Raw genomic sequence first — 15,839 nt, forward strand, 5'->3', positions numbered from 1 at the left:
TCAAACGTTTTGAGGTTGTCATTACGAGAGCAGGCACACGGGCGTGCACCTGAAAGGGGCGCCTGCATTATTGATGGCATGTTACCCCTTCCTCCCTGAGGATGTTTTGTTCCTTATTTTTACCTTGAGGTGGAACATGCCATGCCAAACTTTTGATGAATCCAAGAACGAGGCTTTGTGAGAACACGCAGCTCGTTTTCTCAGCCTGGCACATCTGAACTGAATATTCACGTAATTGAAATAATTTCAAGACCTTTGGGGGGAAAAAAGAACAAATCTGATGGATTTAAACACGTTTAAAGTTATTCTAGACTGCTTAATGATTTTCATTTTTTATGTTCTTCAACATTTGCAGTTTGGAATAATGATTACGAATCAATTTACTACTAAACTTCATTCAAAAATCCTCTCATTTTGTGTGTCTGACCATTTGTAGTCTTACAACATTAAGATTCATCAAAAATGTAGGAGTCTTCAAAAAAAACACCCATTTTGAAGGTCCTTTTTTTGAAGATGTAATTATTTCAGCCTGTGTCATCATGTATAAGAGGAAAACACCCAGACTGCATTTTAAAAACAGCCCATTTTATGTGCTTAAGCATCTGTAAACACATTTCCAGACTTCATGAAGATGCACAAAATTATTTCTGAATACATCAAAAGTGACTCACCCCAGTGGTTTCATTTTGGTGCTTTTTCTTGTGAAGATGCATAAAATAGTTAAAAATGAACAAAATAACCCATTTGGTGTGTCTTTATTAAACACCTACAGTTTGTGTTCACCATCTGGAGGGTTTGAATAAAACAGGTTTAGCTCCATTCTGAGGTAAAAGGATTGCAGAAGGCATCTGTAATCTGTGCAGAAATGGCCAGACTGAATTTTGCACACTGCCCATTTTGTGTGCTTTTCTTCACATATCCATGCCTCAAAACGAATCTTCACCCAAACTGTGCTCAGAATATTTTCTTATGCATAAAAATGATTATTTCTGTGTCCGTAGACGTGCAGTATTTAGAGTGTACAAAAAGACATCTTTAAAAGCTTTAATCATTTCTAATCTGGGTTGAAATGCACACTCACACACACACACGTTCTCTAGATTTCATTCATGAAAAGGTCATTTTGAGTTTTTCTTATGAGGTCAGATGAAAATATTTTGCAGTAAAGTAATAAAGTGATGCAGACTGAAAGACTAAAAATAGGGTTGAATGTCGTCAGTGCAATAGCATTAGCACACCCTGGGTTGTTTAATTGTCCTTAACAAAGTCCCGGTCCTGGGTTTGAATCCACTGTCGGTCTGCCTGGGTTCTTCGTGTGTACCTGAAAAGAAAGGTTTGTTAGGTTAACTGGTGATTCTGAACTGGCGATCTGTCCGGAGTGGCCGCTGCCTTTCAGACACTTGTCCTGGATTGCATAAGTGAGAGTGGATGGATGGAAAAAGACACACTGTCTGCAACTTCTGCTGTGTGTAAATAAAACAAGCTGCAGTCTCACCAAAAAACAATAGAAGCTTTATTCATTTGCTGTCTGAGTTTTCACAGCAGCTCCAAGCCAGTATAATCCTAACTAGTTCTGGTTAAGTGGCTGTATAAATGAGGATGGCTGTTTCATGAAGGGCGACCGACATCAAATCAAAGTCAAATCAAACATGCAGATTGTCAAGAATGAGATTTCATACCGGGTCATCAGTCAGGACACGGGTTAATAATGACCGCTTTCAGTGCTGTGCTGGTGGAAACTGTGCTACTGTTGGCTAAGAACTAAGGAAGAGGCGAAGGGGAAGGCACGTTAGGAGGTAGCGAGAGAGAAGGAAAGGAAAGAGTGTGGAGAGAACAGTAGGGACTCTGAACGTAGAGACTTGTGCTGGTAAAGGAAGAGACCTAGAGCAGGCCCAAGGACAGGCTGGATTAATTCAATCCATTTCAATTTTATTTATATGGCACCAAATCACAACTACAGTCATCTCAAGTCACTTTATATAGTGATGTAAACACCCTACAATAACCCAGACAATCAAATTCCCCCCTTTGCGCAAGCACTTGGCGACAGTCGGAAGGAAAACTCCCTTTTAACAGGAAGAAACATATAAGGAGAACCAGGCTCAGGGAGGGACGGCCATCTGCTCCAACCGTACTGCAACTGGTTGGGGGTGAGGAAGGGGAGACAGGATGAAAGCCAGAGATGAATAATTGCATCTCCTGGCTGGACTGGGAAAGCCTCTGTTCTGATTAGGCTGCTGCCCCCACAACCTGGATAAGTGGTAGAAAAAGGATGGACGGAAAAGCTTGAATGCAGATTTGTGTCCTTAAACATCTGCAATATGTTTTCAGTCTCTGTAGTGATGAAATCAAAGAAAAGTGTTTCAAGAGTCTAAAAACAGACAGACTGCTTTAAAGCTTTGATCATGTTTGTTTAAAAGCTTCAATGGGAGAGAACATTTCACTGCACTTAAACATCTGTAGTTGTGCATTTTGAGTTTACTAAATGTGATTCAGGACTGTGTAAGACAAAGACATCTTTTGTAGCTTTAAATATTTGTAACTTGTGTTACACTTCTTATCTTGTAACATCTGTAATCTTAAAAAAAAAAACTTCACCCATGTAACTGCCTGCACCTCTGCAGATGTCACCGTTCAATTTGAGCAGCTGATGGATGTTTGTGAGTGTTGTGCTGAAGGATGAGTGTAAAAATTATTTTTCTATGAGCTGCGTCAGTTGGGCAATAAGATTTACAGGAAGTGAGGGAAGCGATGTCAAGATGGAGAAAGAGATGAAGATAAACAGAGTAATGCAAGAGGAAAAGAGTAAACGAGGTCTCCCTCCGTCAGACAGCTCCCAGCCAATCGCAGGTCGATTGGCTGAGAGCCGTCTCTATGACAACAGTGACATCACTTGCCTGACGACCGTGTGTCTCCCTTGTGTGTGTGTGTGTGTGTGTGAGAGATGGAGACAGAGGTGATGACTCACCACAGCCCACACTCACACACAAAACCACCACCACAGTGAGTGTGTGTGTATGAAGCCAAGTGTGTGTTTGTGTGTACACGTGTGTGTGCATGTGCTGTGTTCGTGTTTACATGCATTACATACAGCATGTGTAGTGTACATTATTGATGAGCACTCATACAGTACGTTCCTGCTAGTGTCCTGGTAAACTCAGAGCAGTTGCTTGTTTTTGTTCTTCTCATTCTTCTTCTACAAGGAAAGAAAACAGCATTTAAACTGCAAAGTACGGAGGCCCTGAGGGCTCAAAACAAACCCAGCTGAGAAAAACACAAGCTAAGAAATCTGAAGTGAGAAAATTGCAAAAAGCTGAAGCATTGAAAGAATGTTTAACCCGATGTAGCTTCTGGGTGTGAAAGGACAAGCAATGCTGAAGTACCTTAAACCTACATTCTTTTTAATGGTCAGCAGGTCAGTCCTCTGGTCCATGGGTACCAAACTGGACTATGTGACGGGAAGGTGCCCACAAAATTTCACCTTTATATTAGTCATCATGGTAGGGGTTTTTAGGGCTAGAAGTGACCATATTTGGGCAAAACAGCCAACATTGGCTCTCACAGTAATCCATGCTGTAAAGCTACTTTTGGCTGTTCCTTTATAAGGGAGTTTTCCCTTCCCATTGTCACCAAGTGCTTGCTCATAGGGGGGCAACTGATTGCTGGGTTTACATCTGTGTCATTGTAGGGTCTTTGCCTTACAAGCCAATGAACATAGAGGAGACTGTTGTTCTGATTTGGTGGTATATAAATAAAGCTGAATTGAATTCATTTATTGAGTCTATGGGGATTGACTGACTTTTGGAGCCATGCTGACGCGGACATTACAGAACTGCTGGTTTCATTTTTCATAGGTTCTTCCATTGCCCTGCCTCTTCAGTAAGTTCAGTTTAGTAGATCTTTGCTGACAGACAAACAAACTACCTTATGGCTCCTGCTTTAAAAATGCACAAACATTTTTTATGGTGTCTTGATATGTGGAGTTTTGTGGTTGCTGTCATGTTTGGCAACAGTAGAATTTCTTTCTGTGCAGATGGTTTGTTTGGACAGTGCCAGGCTCCTCATCAGGAACCCGTCCAGTATCAGGTGTCTGTACCCATCCTGCACAAACTGCAGGAAGTCCTCAAAGACCTGATGGTTCAGGGTGAGTCTCTGAATACAGCGGCACACTTTTAATTCAGCTCATGTGCACTAAAACAGAGGGGGGAATATGGTTTCCTCTTTTATGTCTTCGTGATCATTGCATGTGTAACAATTTTTTGGCTCAGTATTAGTTTTTTTTATTTCTTATAATTTAGCTATATTTTGGGTATTTGCAAATATCCACGTCTACATTTGTAACAGCCAATAAATGGTCATTTTGTTCACCATAGGGCACGCTGCAAATACCCCGTTAACATCACAGAGTCTCGCATAAATAAGTAAATAAATAACTATGCATAACAAATGTTAGGGAACTCTGTTTATGTGTTTGAAAGAAGGAAAATATCTGTCGATATATTGGATTATTTTTAACAATAATTGGGATTTATTTCTTGTATTTTGCTTTCTGTGGCCATCGGTTCTGGTTATTTTTGTCTTAAAGTCATCACTTTTTGTCATTAAGTGGTCTTTTTTTTTCTTTTTTTTGCCCTTCCTCATCTTGTCAGTCTTTATATTTACAGATTGTTTTTCTGGTGGTTTTGTATCTTTTGTGGTCATGTTGTAGTCATTTTTTGTCATTTTTACACATTTTTTCTCTATCTGTATTAATTTGGCATCTGCAAGTGGATGTTTGATCTTTTTTGTCATCATTTTTGCCTTTTGCCTTCATTTTGTATTATGCTGTGATTATCCTTTGGTTCTTTTTAGTAATTCTGCATCTTCTAGTCACCTTTTGGACATTTTGTGTCATCACTTTTTGTTCTTTAATGGTTTCATTTTGTTCTTTTAGCAATTTTTGCTCCCTCATTGCAGTTGTTTTTTTCTTTGTGCTGTCACTCTTGGTGATATTTCTACATGTGGCTGCACAGGTCTTAACTGGAAGGACGACATGACCCAGGCAATCATCAGCCGAGAGCTGAGCCAAGTTCCCACCGTTGAAACCCACTCTAAACTTAATGAGAAGTCACCCAAACTGTAAGAAGAACTTTACTATCATTAAAAATGGGAGGGTAGCATCTTAGACAAGACTGAGCTGTTTTATTTCTTAGGTCCTCCAGGTTGCTGGGCCCCAGTCCACAGAGGGATCAGGATCCTGAAGATCAAGCTGACCCCAAGATGATGGACCAGTATGTGGACTACATGGTCCTCAACCCCTCCCGGTCTTCTGTCCACATGCAGACACCCCTGCTGGACCCATACACCTACCACAAGGTGGGAGGAATGTTCAGACAAACACTTCTAAATAGTTTACTGAAACCCTGCTGCAATATTTTATTATGCAGGGAGAAATCTCCAATGTGCCGGACACGTTTAAACCAGAACATCTCTGAAAGCAATACATTGTTATTCTACTTTTGTGTTTCTCTGCCCCCTAGTGGCCAAAGTAGCACATGTCTGTTGTGTGTGTGTGTGTGTGTGTGTGTTGTTGCAGCAGCAGTACGGCTACCAGGAGGAGGAGGAGCGCTCCCTCAACTCTCTGGATGATAACCCGGCCCTCCCGCTCCATCCCTCCTCCTATCGCTCCAGATCTCGAGGAAGTCCTCTGGACCGAGACCGGCAGCTCCTCCAGGATCTAGTGTCCTTTTACCTCACTTCTCCTTCCTCCTCTTCTTCTTCCTCTTCCTCACCTGTTCAGTCTCTTCCGAGCCACAGAGGAGCAGTAGCAGCAGCAGCTGGCCTCCCATCCTCACTGTCCTCCTCATCTTCTTCCTCCTTTTTCCCGGAGTTGGACTTCCCTCTGGACTATGGTGAGGACTACGTTTCCCAGGTTGCACAGCAGGAACCAGCAGAGAAGAAGGCACAGGATGAGTACGATGCCCTGTCAGAACTGGATGGTGAGCGAGACGAGAAAAGAAGACAAGTCATTATTTCTTTTGTCCATCGTGTTTATTTTTTGTGTATTCCTTTTTTAAATATTGTGTGTGTGTGTGTGTGCGTCTTTCTGCTCACTTTTTACTCTTTTTTTTTCCTTTTTCAGGGAAATGTTTGTAAATTTTTACAATTTTTTTCATTTATCATCCATCCATTGGGCTATCCATACTCCTGTTCCATCCCTCCAACTCTTTATCCAGTTCAGAGCCTGTCTCAGTCGTTATTGGGCGAGAGGCAGGATACATCCTGCACAGATCACGTGGCTGTCTCGGGGCTATCCATTATCTAACTTACATTTATTATAATGTAACCAAAGAAGGGCAAAACTTTGCTCTTGTGAAATGTAGCAGAGGAAAAAACTGATAGTTCACCAAATTAAAAAAATCCACAGTAGTAAAGCTGTGTTGAAGGCTGTTATCCGTAGATGTGGCCTTGTCCTTCAGTGGTTAAAGTGCTCTGTGCTGTATTCGTAGAGCGTTCACTGCAGAGACTGGCTCTGCTGCTCGATCACTACGGTCTCGACATGAAGGACTTGTCCCCCGAACAGAAAGAAGATCTGCCCGCCGCTCTGAAGCAGCTGCAGCTGGAGAGCTCCTACGCCCAAAAGGAATACAAAGGTCGATCTTTTCACTTCACTAACATCACAAACTTCACTGCCTTCTTTAAAGCTGCAGACAGGCAACAACAGCAAATTTTCATTATTTGATATGCTGATCTTTGAAGGATACGTTTGAAATTTGTACCTCCAATAAAGTAAAGATCCAATCAGATAAACAAACCTGTCCACCATTTGCATTTAAAGGGTTGAAAAAAAAGTCTCTTCAGCATGTTTTATTTTTGTTTATTCCTCAGATAAATACGGGAACAATGCTGCTATAGGAAAGAAGGTAAATACGTTGCTTCCCACCATAAACAATGTGATGGTTTATCTGTTTATTAAAAAAAACAAAAACATATCAGAATACAGCAAAAACACAGTCGTGTGCATTTTGCCTGTCAGTGCGTCACAGTCTCTGGTTGTCACATCAGAGCTAATCTCTTCTTGTTTAGGGGGTCAAAATGTTGCCTGCATTTAGAGAAAAATTAATCTAAGGCAATAATTTCAAGCTAAATTAATTTGTTTATAAATCTCATAAATCAACAAGTAAATAAGCAAAAATACTCCTTCATTATCTATTTCCAATCAAATGTGTTCATTTATCTTCTTCTATCAGGTCTCAGAGGGCTCAATGGCCTATAAAATGTCTGCCCAGGAGGCTCCACCCTCCAACGCCAAGCCTCCGACACCAGAGGGAGTCCAGAAAGAGGCAACACCCACCACAACAGTCAATCAGGACAAACTGGGGAAGAAGGATCCAGCAGGTCAGGTGGACGAATTTGGCTACATCGTCACCAATCAGAGGTATACTTCCTGAGTGTCTGGCCAATCAGGACGCCTGAAGGTGTGAGTGGACAGACATCTCGTTATGTGTTGCTTTCATGTTTGTGGTGAAAGGAGTCCACATGCTGCTCATTAATGTGGACGCAGCAGGAAAACTAATGCTGAAGGATAAACACTGAAAAATGGAAGAAAAGGATAGAGACATGGGTGTTGAAATAAAAGGAAGGAACTAAAGGAAAGAAGACTGGAAAGAAATAATGAAAGATAACTGAACAACTGAATAAAGAAAGAAACAGTAGAACAGAAAAGAAATGAAAAGAAGAAGTGGAAAGGAATGAAAGAAGGAGCGAAATGAAGAAACTGGAGTGATGAAATTTAGAAAAGGAAGAAAATAAACAAGAATAAAGGAAAAAAGGAAAGAAAGGAAAATGACCAAAGAAAGCAAAGAAGGAAATGAATAAAAGATATCTGTCCATCCATCTGCCTTTCATCCATTCACCACCAGTCTTGCAATCCATCAGTCTGTCTTTCCACCCATCCGTCTGCTTATCCATTTCAGGCTTGCAGTGGTGCTTCAGCCAGTCCTAGTCGTTAGGGCCAGAGGCAGGATACATCCTGGACAGATAACAGGGCTGTCCATCCATTAGTCTAAAATTTCTTGTAATGTGACCAAAGAAGGTTATTATTTGCTCCTGTGAAATGTAGCAGACACTTCACAAAAACCATAATCTAATATATAGCAAAGTTGTGTTGAAGGCTATTATCTGTGACCTTGTCCTTAAGTGATTAAACTGCTCTGTGCTGTGAGAAAGAAGCAAAGAAGGAACTGATGACTAAAAGAAGAAAAGGCAGGAAGGAAACACTTGTACATACAAGGAGAGAAATAAAGGAAATGAAAAAATCAAGGAAGGAAATAAATAAACACAGAGCAGTGTGAAAATGGAAGGATGTAAAAGAACTGACAGAAGGAAAATGGAAGAAAAGAAAGAAACAGAGGTATTAAAAAATGGAAAAAGGAAAACGAGGAAAGAGGGGAATGTATGTCATCAGAAATTAAACCAAAAGGATTAACAGAGAAAACTGTGTTGAATAAACAACAAGGAAAAAAACTATAGGAAAGAAGACTAGAAAGAAGTAAGGAAGGCTGAATAAAATAAGTAAAGAAATAAAAAGGAAGGAGGTAAGAAAATTAAAAAGAATGAAGAAAGGAAAGAAACTGAGATATTGAAATTAAAAGAAGGAAAGACACCTAAAGACAGGAAGGAAGGAGGGAGCAAACGAAGAGGAAGAAAGTAAAAGCGCCGACCCTGAGCTCAGATCAGGAAATCAGAAGCAGAAGCTGATAAAGTGACTGTCAGATGGACTCAGATTCAGAGGTCAAAGGTCTTCTTTAAATCTTTGAACGCTGCTGTGTGTATGTGTGAGAGAGTGTCTGTTCATGTGTGTGTTTAAATGTGTGTGTTTTGTCAGCTCCCTCAGTCTGAACGACGGGGTGCGACTGCTGGAGCTGCTGTCGGAGAGGATCGGCCTCTCCACCAACTCCTTCATCAGAATCAGGTAGGAGCGAGGACGTCGCTGCTCCTCAACCCGCACAAAAAATAAGAACGAAAAATCTAAAAGAAAAGGCGACGTCCTTTCTGGCTTCAGCCTCTGGATCCTCGCTCTTTGGTTCATGAGGTTCCCCAGACCTGGTGAAGCTGGACGGCGAGCTGCACTGACTTTCTGCTCGTGGAAGTGATTCTTTGACCTGCTTCTCCTCCTGCTCCTCCTTCTTCCTGACCCTGCAGAAAGTTCTGGCCTGCAGAAATCTCCTTCTTATCCAAGCGGATTTCTTTATTAACATCGGCATAAACTCCATGTCTTCACAAGATTTAATAAAATAATAACAGTTACAGTTTATTCAGGACATTTCAATGAACAACAGAAAAAAAAATCCCATTCAATTAAAGAAGTAATAAATGCAATAAAAAATTAATATGCACAAAAATACGCCGCTGTACCTCACATACAGGAGAACTGTAAGTAATTTTAATGAAATTGAAAGTAAAATACTGAGTTCATCCCAAAGAAACATCTCAAAGAGTCGTTATTATATTAAAATCGTTTACATATATCTGGATAAAGTAAATATTAGAGCAGGTTGCTGCTCTAGAATGAGTAAACATTCATTTTTACTTAAATTAAATTAAACATGAAAATATTGAGGACGCTGTTGCAGATTTTCGCTTCTTAGAAGAAAATGAGACTCGTTTAGAGAAGAACTGACCTGAGGAGATTTCTGCAAAGTGTCTGTAAAAAGTAAAAGTGCTCTTTGTTCTCCTGTTGCACAAACTATTAGATTAGGTAACTTATGTTCAGCTGGTGTTTTAATTCAGTGTAAAACTCACCTGCTGGGCATTCTCTGCCTCTCTGCAGTGTGGTCGGACCTGCAATCACCTTCAGGATCAGACCCAACGCCAAGAACCTGACAGCCGCAGACGTGGCCGACAAAGCTGGTACGCCACCTGTTCACTTTTTAGCGCTGCCCGCTGCGACGCTTCAGTTATTTCAGTGCTGTGGGTTCAATCAAAGCAGTCACAGAGGAGAAGACCAGGAAGGAAGGAAGGGGGGGGGAACAAAATGGAAGGACAGAAGGAATAAGGGATGAAATTAAGGGACTAAGTAAGGTAGGATGAAAGGAAGAAAGAAACTGAGGAAGGGAGGGAGGTAGGAAAGATGGATGGCAGGAAGGAAGGAAGAAGGAAGGGAAGGAAGAAAAGATAAGAAAGAAGAAATGTTGGAAGCAAGGAGGAAGGGAAAAAGAACAAAAGGAAGAAGACAATGGAAGAACAGAAGGAATAAGGGATGAAACTGAGGAACTAAGTAAGGTAGGATGAAAGGAAGGAAGAAAGAAAGAAACTAAGGAAGGGAGGGAGGTAGGAAAGATGGATGGTAGGAAGGAAGAAAGAAGGACAGAAAAGGTGAAGGAACAAAAAACAGAGTAAGGAAAGACAAACGAAGGAAAAAATAAAAGCAGAAGTGAAGGAAAAGAAAAGAAACTGAAGGAAGGAAGCGATGAGGAATATGAGAAGGAAGGATGAAGGAATGAAGAAAGGATGAATTGAGGAACTAAGTAATGATGGATGATAAGGAAGGGAACTGAGGAAGAAAATGGAGAAGAATGGAAGTGAGGAAGGAAGGAGGAAGGAAGAAATAAAGGAAGAAAATTTAAGAATGAAGGACAAAGGAAAGGAAGTAAGGAAAGAAAAAAGAAGAAAGGTAAAAGAAAAGAAGATCAGACAGGAAAGGGAACAAAAGAACAAAGGAAGGAATCAAAGGCAAAGGAAAGAATTAAGACAGGCTTGAAGAAAAATAAAGAATTGAAGGAAGAAATGTAAGAAAGATAAACGATTAAACGATTAAAAGAGAAAGGAAGGATGGTAAGGGAGAATAAACTAATTGAAAAAGAGAAAAATAGCAAAGGAAGAAAAAATAGGAAGGTAGGAACTGTATAGTGTGTTCAGGACAGTGAAACAAAGAAGGACTGACAGAGGAAAGAATGCAAGAAAACATATGAAAAGGTTTTAAATGTAAAGAAACTAAGAAGAGAACAAAACTGGACGAAAGGAAGCTTAAAAAGTAGGAAAGATGCAAAGGCGGTTTTGTGTCACAAACATCACAGGTGTAAAGTACTTTTTCCTGCTATTATCCAAAACATATTATCATCTGGTTTCTCCATCATTTACACTAACAGAGGTTTATAAAGCCAGCTGATGAGGGAGCATCTTTAAACTTTGGTTTATTGTTGATTGATTGGTTGAATCAGTTGCAGAGAAGAACTTCCTGGAGTCTGAGACGGGCTTGAAGGTGCTGCAGAGCGGTGTTGGAGAGGTGAGTGCATTTACACATTTATCTACGTTCATCTTAAAATCAGTTCTGTAGGTATTCACTGTTGCTGATACGAGTGGTCAGAGGCTAACAAAAGGAAGCTGAATTTAGGCTTTTTTCTGCCCACTTGTTACAGAAGAATAATGGGAAGTCTTTGCCCTTGGCGACCAGAGTCCAGCCCCGCTCCCGCTGGGTGTTTGCAATGCTGGTGGCCATGGCCTGCATCGGCGGCATCCTGGTGGCGGCCATGACCATCACCTGCCTGCGCCACCATGCACACCGACTGGCGGCAAAGAAGCTGGGTCTGGGACCAGAAGGAGGCAGCTTCAGCCACCAGGAGTACCAGGTGAGGGCGTACCTCAGGATACAGCAGGTGTACAGAAATGAAATTTCAATGACTGTTACTGCATTGGCACCATGTGGTTGAAATTTTAATTAACTGATAGTTGAAAGTAATAGTGCTAGCAGATGGACATTGAAATATTTGGATAAATGGCCAAGATGGAAAGAATAATAGGCAATAACAAAAGGTTATAACCAGTATAGGCAATAAAAATTCAAATAGTCCGCTAAAGTCAATAAAATGGAAATATGATGTAGATGTGAGAGGCGAATGTCCAGGTTCTGCTTTTTATTCCCAATGTATGAACTGACTTTAATGTAACTTCAAAAATGAGGCTTTCCCCGACTCTCTCAGCTGCCTCCAATCACCTTTTTTAGTGACAAAATAGTCCATTCAGATGCTTTATACAAATACAAATCTATATAAACTGTTAAGAGGCACAACACAGTGAGAGGAGTGCAGTGTAACAGTGTATGCATAACTGGCTCACCAGGACCTGTGTCGCCAGCATATGGCCTCCAAAGGTGCCTTTGGACGCCTTGAAGCTGCCGCCCTAGGTGCTGTGGGAGGAGCAAGTGGAGGAAATGGAGGAGGAGGTGGAGGAAGTGTTGCGGGAGGTGCAGTGGAAGGCGGAGGTACAGACTCGAGGGTGAGCAGCGTTTCGTCCCAGTTCAGCGACGGCGCCCAGCCAAGCCCCAGCTCCCATAGCAGCACGCCCTCCTGGTGTGAGGAGCCAGCTCAGGCCAACATGGACATCTCTACTGGTCACATGATACTGGTTAGTACTCGATGACGCATAAGTGCTACCTGTGAGGAAGCCAAATTTAATAGGTAAAACCTTAGAAAGGGATCAGTCAAAAGGTTCACAAGAAGATTTATGAAAAATTGAAAAATCAGATAAAGTCAAATTTACTTAAAGAGTATCTTTGCCTCACTGCTCATTTTGATGTTAAAAACATTTATAAACAGTCGCCAAATACTCATAACGACAGGACTTGTGTGTAAATATTTTGCTGGCTCTTCATTTTTTTGACGCCATTTGTCTCAGTTGTAGGATCACCAGGTAGCTACAGGATGAAGGATACTCTACGTTATTCTCTATTTTACTCTAAAATGGAAATTGATTTACAAAATTAACATTGTGTTATATTAAAGAAAACTTAAAATAGCAGTTGAGCCCATAAACTCATTAGACAAGTGTTGACTGAGGTCATTAATAACGTGAGAAGTAGGCTGATTTTCAAATAGATTTCTATACAGTCAGACTTCTTCAAGCGCCCCCTGCTGGCCATTAGAAAGAATGCAGGTTTAAGGCTTTTATATACAGTGTATATACTGGCACTGGTAAGATTTTTCCCAGAGTTAAACTGCACATGAGTTTGGGCACATCTAAAGTGTTAGATGCTTACTCTAAACCTGGATATAAATTTAGTTTTAATTTGCTTTATTATTTTTAAAATCCTAAACTTTGGGTCAATTTGTTAAAATGTCTAGACAACACATACATGGTTCTTCATATAATGGAAAGATAGGACTGAATGTCCTATACTCCTAAAGGCTTACATGGAGGACCACTTAAGGAACAAGGACAGGCTGCTGAAGGAGTGGGAGGCTCTGTGTTCCTACCAGGCCGAACCCAGCGCTGTCTCCGTGGCTCAGAGCGACACCAACGTGAAGAAGAACCGCTGCCCTGACTCGGTGCCCTGTGAGTTCCTCAGCAACTTCACTCCCATCAGCATTAAGTATCCTGTAAAAGTTGCTCTGTTAAAACACAGGGCAAAAAAGCTGTCTGAAACACCCTGAGAGTTTGAGGCTGCTTAATATCGAATTATATCAAGATTTTAAGTGTATCTGTGTTCTCCAAAAAGTTGATTCTGTTCATCTGGACGTAGCGTTTTGTAGGAGAAACGTTTCGTCACTCATCCAAGTGACTTCTTCAGTCTCAGCTGACTGCAGGTTTCCCCAATCTTATAATGACTGAAACCAGCCCACTGAAGGAACAATGGGCTGGGAGGTCAGTTCCTTAATCTTAATTATGCAAATTCTCATGACCATTGATCAACAACCACTGACCAAAACCCACTGATCAAAGACCACTGATCAATGGCCATGAGTACCATTCACAGAGAGTTGGGGAATGGCTGCAATCACAGCATTGTAAGATGGCGAAAGATGTACCCTTAGGCCCCCTCCTCGATTCAGAGATGGTCTTTCCCTTTTCACGTAAATGGCCTCCTTGACTCTGCGCTCAAATCAGCGTTCCTCCCTGTCCAAGATGTGTACATCCTCATCCTTGAAAGAGTGTCCACTGGCCTGTAGGTGTAAATAGACTGCAGAGTCCTGGCCTGACGAGGTGGCTCTTCTGTGTTGTGCCATCCGCTTCGCCAGAGGTTGTTTGGTTTCCCCGATGTATAAATCCTGGCAATCCTCCTGGCACTTAACAGCGTACACTATGTTACTCTGTTTGTGCCTGTAACTTTTTACAGGGAAGTTTTAGTATAATTGCCCATCAAAAAGGAAAATGCAGTTCATGAAATTGAGTACTCAAAGTGAAACAGTTAGAACATGCAAAACTTCAATAAAATGTTGACAAATCTTAATTTTACCAGTTTATTCTGGCTATTGCAACCTGTCTGACCTCTGAAGTCACACACAAATTTAAGATAAATAAGTTTTGAATACTTATTTCTGTGACTGTTGTCCTTTAGATGACCATGCAAGGGTGAAGCTGAAGGCAGAGATCAACCCTTCGCGGTCAGACTACATCAATGCCAGCACTATAGTAAGTCTGACCCTCCACTTTCACCTAAGCAAATCAAAATGTTGTCCTGTTAGAGAAAAATTAAGGCCTTCTGGCCAGCTTTGGTCTTGCAAACTATTATGGAATTGTCCAAATATCATTTGTAGATCAATGACTCTCCCAATGGTCTGGTCCTGATCAATGAAGCGAAAACAACAAAATAAGTCTCCCAGGAAAATGCAGTCCATCCAGTAGATGTGTCTGTCCACACTCTTGACCCCCCGTTCATTTCTGTCCTCTTCTGCAGATCGAGCACGATCCCCGTATGCCAGCCTACATTGCCACCCAGGGGCCTCTGTCTCACACCATCTCTGACTTCTGGCAGGTCAGTTTAGCTGCTGATCAGAACAGTGTGCAGACATATGTGAATAATTTGTATCAGATTGGTTTTAAATGTGTATGTTAATCAGCACCTGTGTACTTTGTGTTAGATGGTGTGGGAGAATGGATGCACTGTGATCGTGATGATGACAGCTCTGGTGGAGGATGGAGAGAAACAGTGTGACCGCTACTGGCCTGATGAAGGCTCGTCCCTCTACCATATCTATGAGGTGATGAGTGCGTGAGAGGGTGTGAGTCTGTGTGCGTGTGCAGCAGCAGCAGGGGTGATTTTATTCTTATTGTGTGTTCGTCCAGGTGAACCTGGTGTCGGAGCACATCTGGTGTAACGACTTCCTGGTTCGAAGTTTCTACCTAAAGAACGTGCAGACGCAAGAGACCCGGACGCTCACTCAGTTTCACTTCCTCAGCTGGCCAGCTCAGGGCATCCCTACCTCCACACGCCCCCTGCTGGACTTCCGCAGGTACTGCAGTTAAATGCCAAACGGAGAGAGTTAAATCCCATTCAAACAAGGTTTTTCTCTGTATGGGAGGTGGATTGACTTTCTTATTTATGGTCTTGTGAAGAAGAAAGCTTTGAAAGGACACTGTGTAGTTCTGTGAGAAACTAGTACACCCTGACTGCTTCCATTGGAATTAACAACATAAGTAGCAGCGAGGTGTCACTAATCAGATGCCCATGATTAACTGATCATTAGTGAGTGTAAGCACCTCTATAAAATCAGAAATTTTGGCAGTTTATCTGTAGCATTTAGTTGTGTGTTAACACAATGCAACAGTGTTCCCAGGTGTGGACGTCCCAGTAAATTCACCCCAAGGTCAATGCTGTGCAATGCTCAGAGAAACTGCAAAAAACCCAAGAACTACACCTTAGGCTCTGCAGGCCTCAATTAGCATGTTAAAGTTCATGACACTACAATTAGAAAATGACTAAACAAGTATAGCTTGTTTGGAAAGATTGCCTAGAGAAAGCCTCTTTTATTTGAAAAGAACATGGCAGCGCAGTTTAGGTTTGCAAAGGGGAATCTGAACAAAGCACAGCACTTCTGAAACAATGTCCTTTGGACAGACGAGACCAAAGTAGAGATGCTTGG

At 41.5% G+C, this 15,839-nt stretch overlaps 1 protein-coding gene across 7 annotated transcripts in view; it reads left to right on the top strand.

The window, feature by feature from the left end:
- ptprnb (protein tyrosine phosphatase receptor type Nb) overlaps positions 1 to 15,839 on the top strand; it is a 39,927-nt gene that overhangs the window by 18,596 nt on the left and 5,492 nt on the right. The window contains exons 3-20 of one of the 7 annotated variants that reach the window (XM_084922680.1): positions 3,855 to 3,879; positions 4,034 to 4,144; positions 5,013 to 5,118; positions 5,193 to 5,355; positions 5,579 to 5,978; positions 6,489 to 6,632; positions 6,868 to 6,902; positions 7,230 to 7,417; positions 8,867 to 8,953; positions 9,812 to 9,891; positions 11,202 to 11,266; positions 11,400 to 11,609; positions 12,100 to 12,384; positions 13,164 to 13,311; positions 14,315 to 14,388; positions 14,654 to 14,731; positions 14,838 to 14,957; positions 15,043 to 15,209. In XM_084922680.1, coding sequence (XP_084778806.1) covers positions 3,855 to 3,879; positions 4,034 to 4,144; positions 5,013 to 5,118; positions 5,193 to 5,355; positions 5,579 to 5,978; positions 6,489 to 6,632; positions 6,868 to 6,902; positions 7,230 to 7,417; positions 8,867 to 8,953; positions 9,812 to 9,891; positions 11,202 to 11,266; positions 11,400 to 11,609; positions 12,100 to 12,384; positions 13,164 to 13,311; positions 14,315 to 14,388; positions 14,654 to 14,731; positions 14,838 to 14,957; positions 15,043 to 15,209 — 2,486 coding nt within the window. Of the gene's footprint in view, positions 1 to 3,854; positions 3,880 to 4,033; positions 4,145 to 5,012; positions 5,119 to 5,192; positions 5,356 to 5,575; positions 5,979 to 6,488; positions 6,633 to 6,867; positions 6,903 to 7,229; positions 7,418 to 8,866; positions 8,954 to 9,811; positions 9,892 to 11,201; positions 11,267 to 11,399; positions 11,610 to 12,099; positions 12,385 to 13,163; positions 13,312 to 14,314; positions 14,389 to 14,653; positions 14,732 to 14,837; positions 14,958 to 15,042; positions 15,210 to 15,839 lie in introns of all 7 variants that reach the window. The other 6 variants (XM_084922681.1, XM_084922679.1, XM_084922684.1 and 3 more) reach the window with 6 other exon arrangements.

Source organism: Perissodus microlepis, chromosome 23 (assembly GCF_051167445.1).
Source record: "Perissodus microlepis isolate ML-2025 ecotype Zambia chromosome 23, ASM5116744v1, whole genome shotgun sequence".
Lineage (NCBI taxonomy): Eukaryota > Metazoa > Chordata > Actinopteri > Cichliformes > Cichlidae > Perissodus > Perissodus microlepis.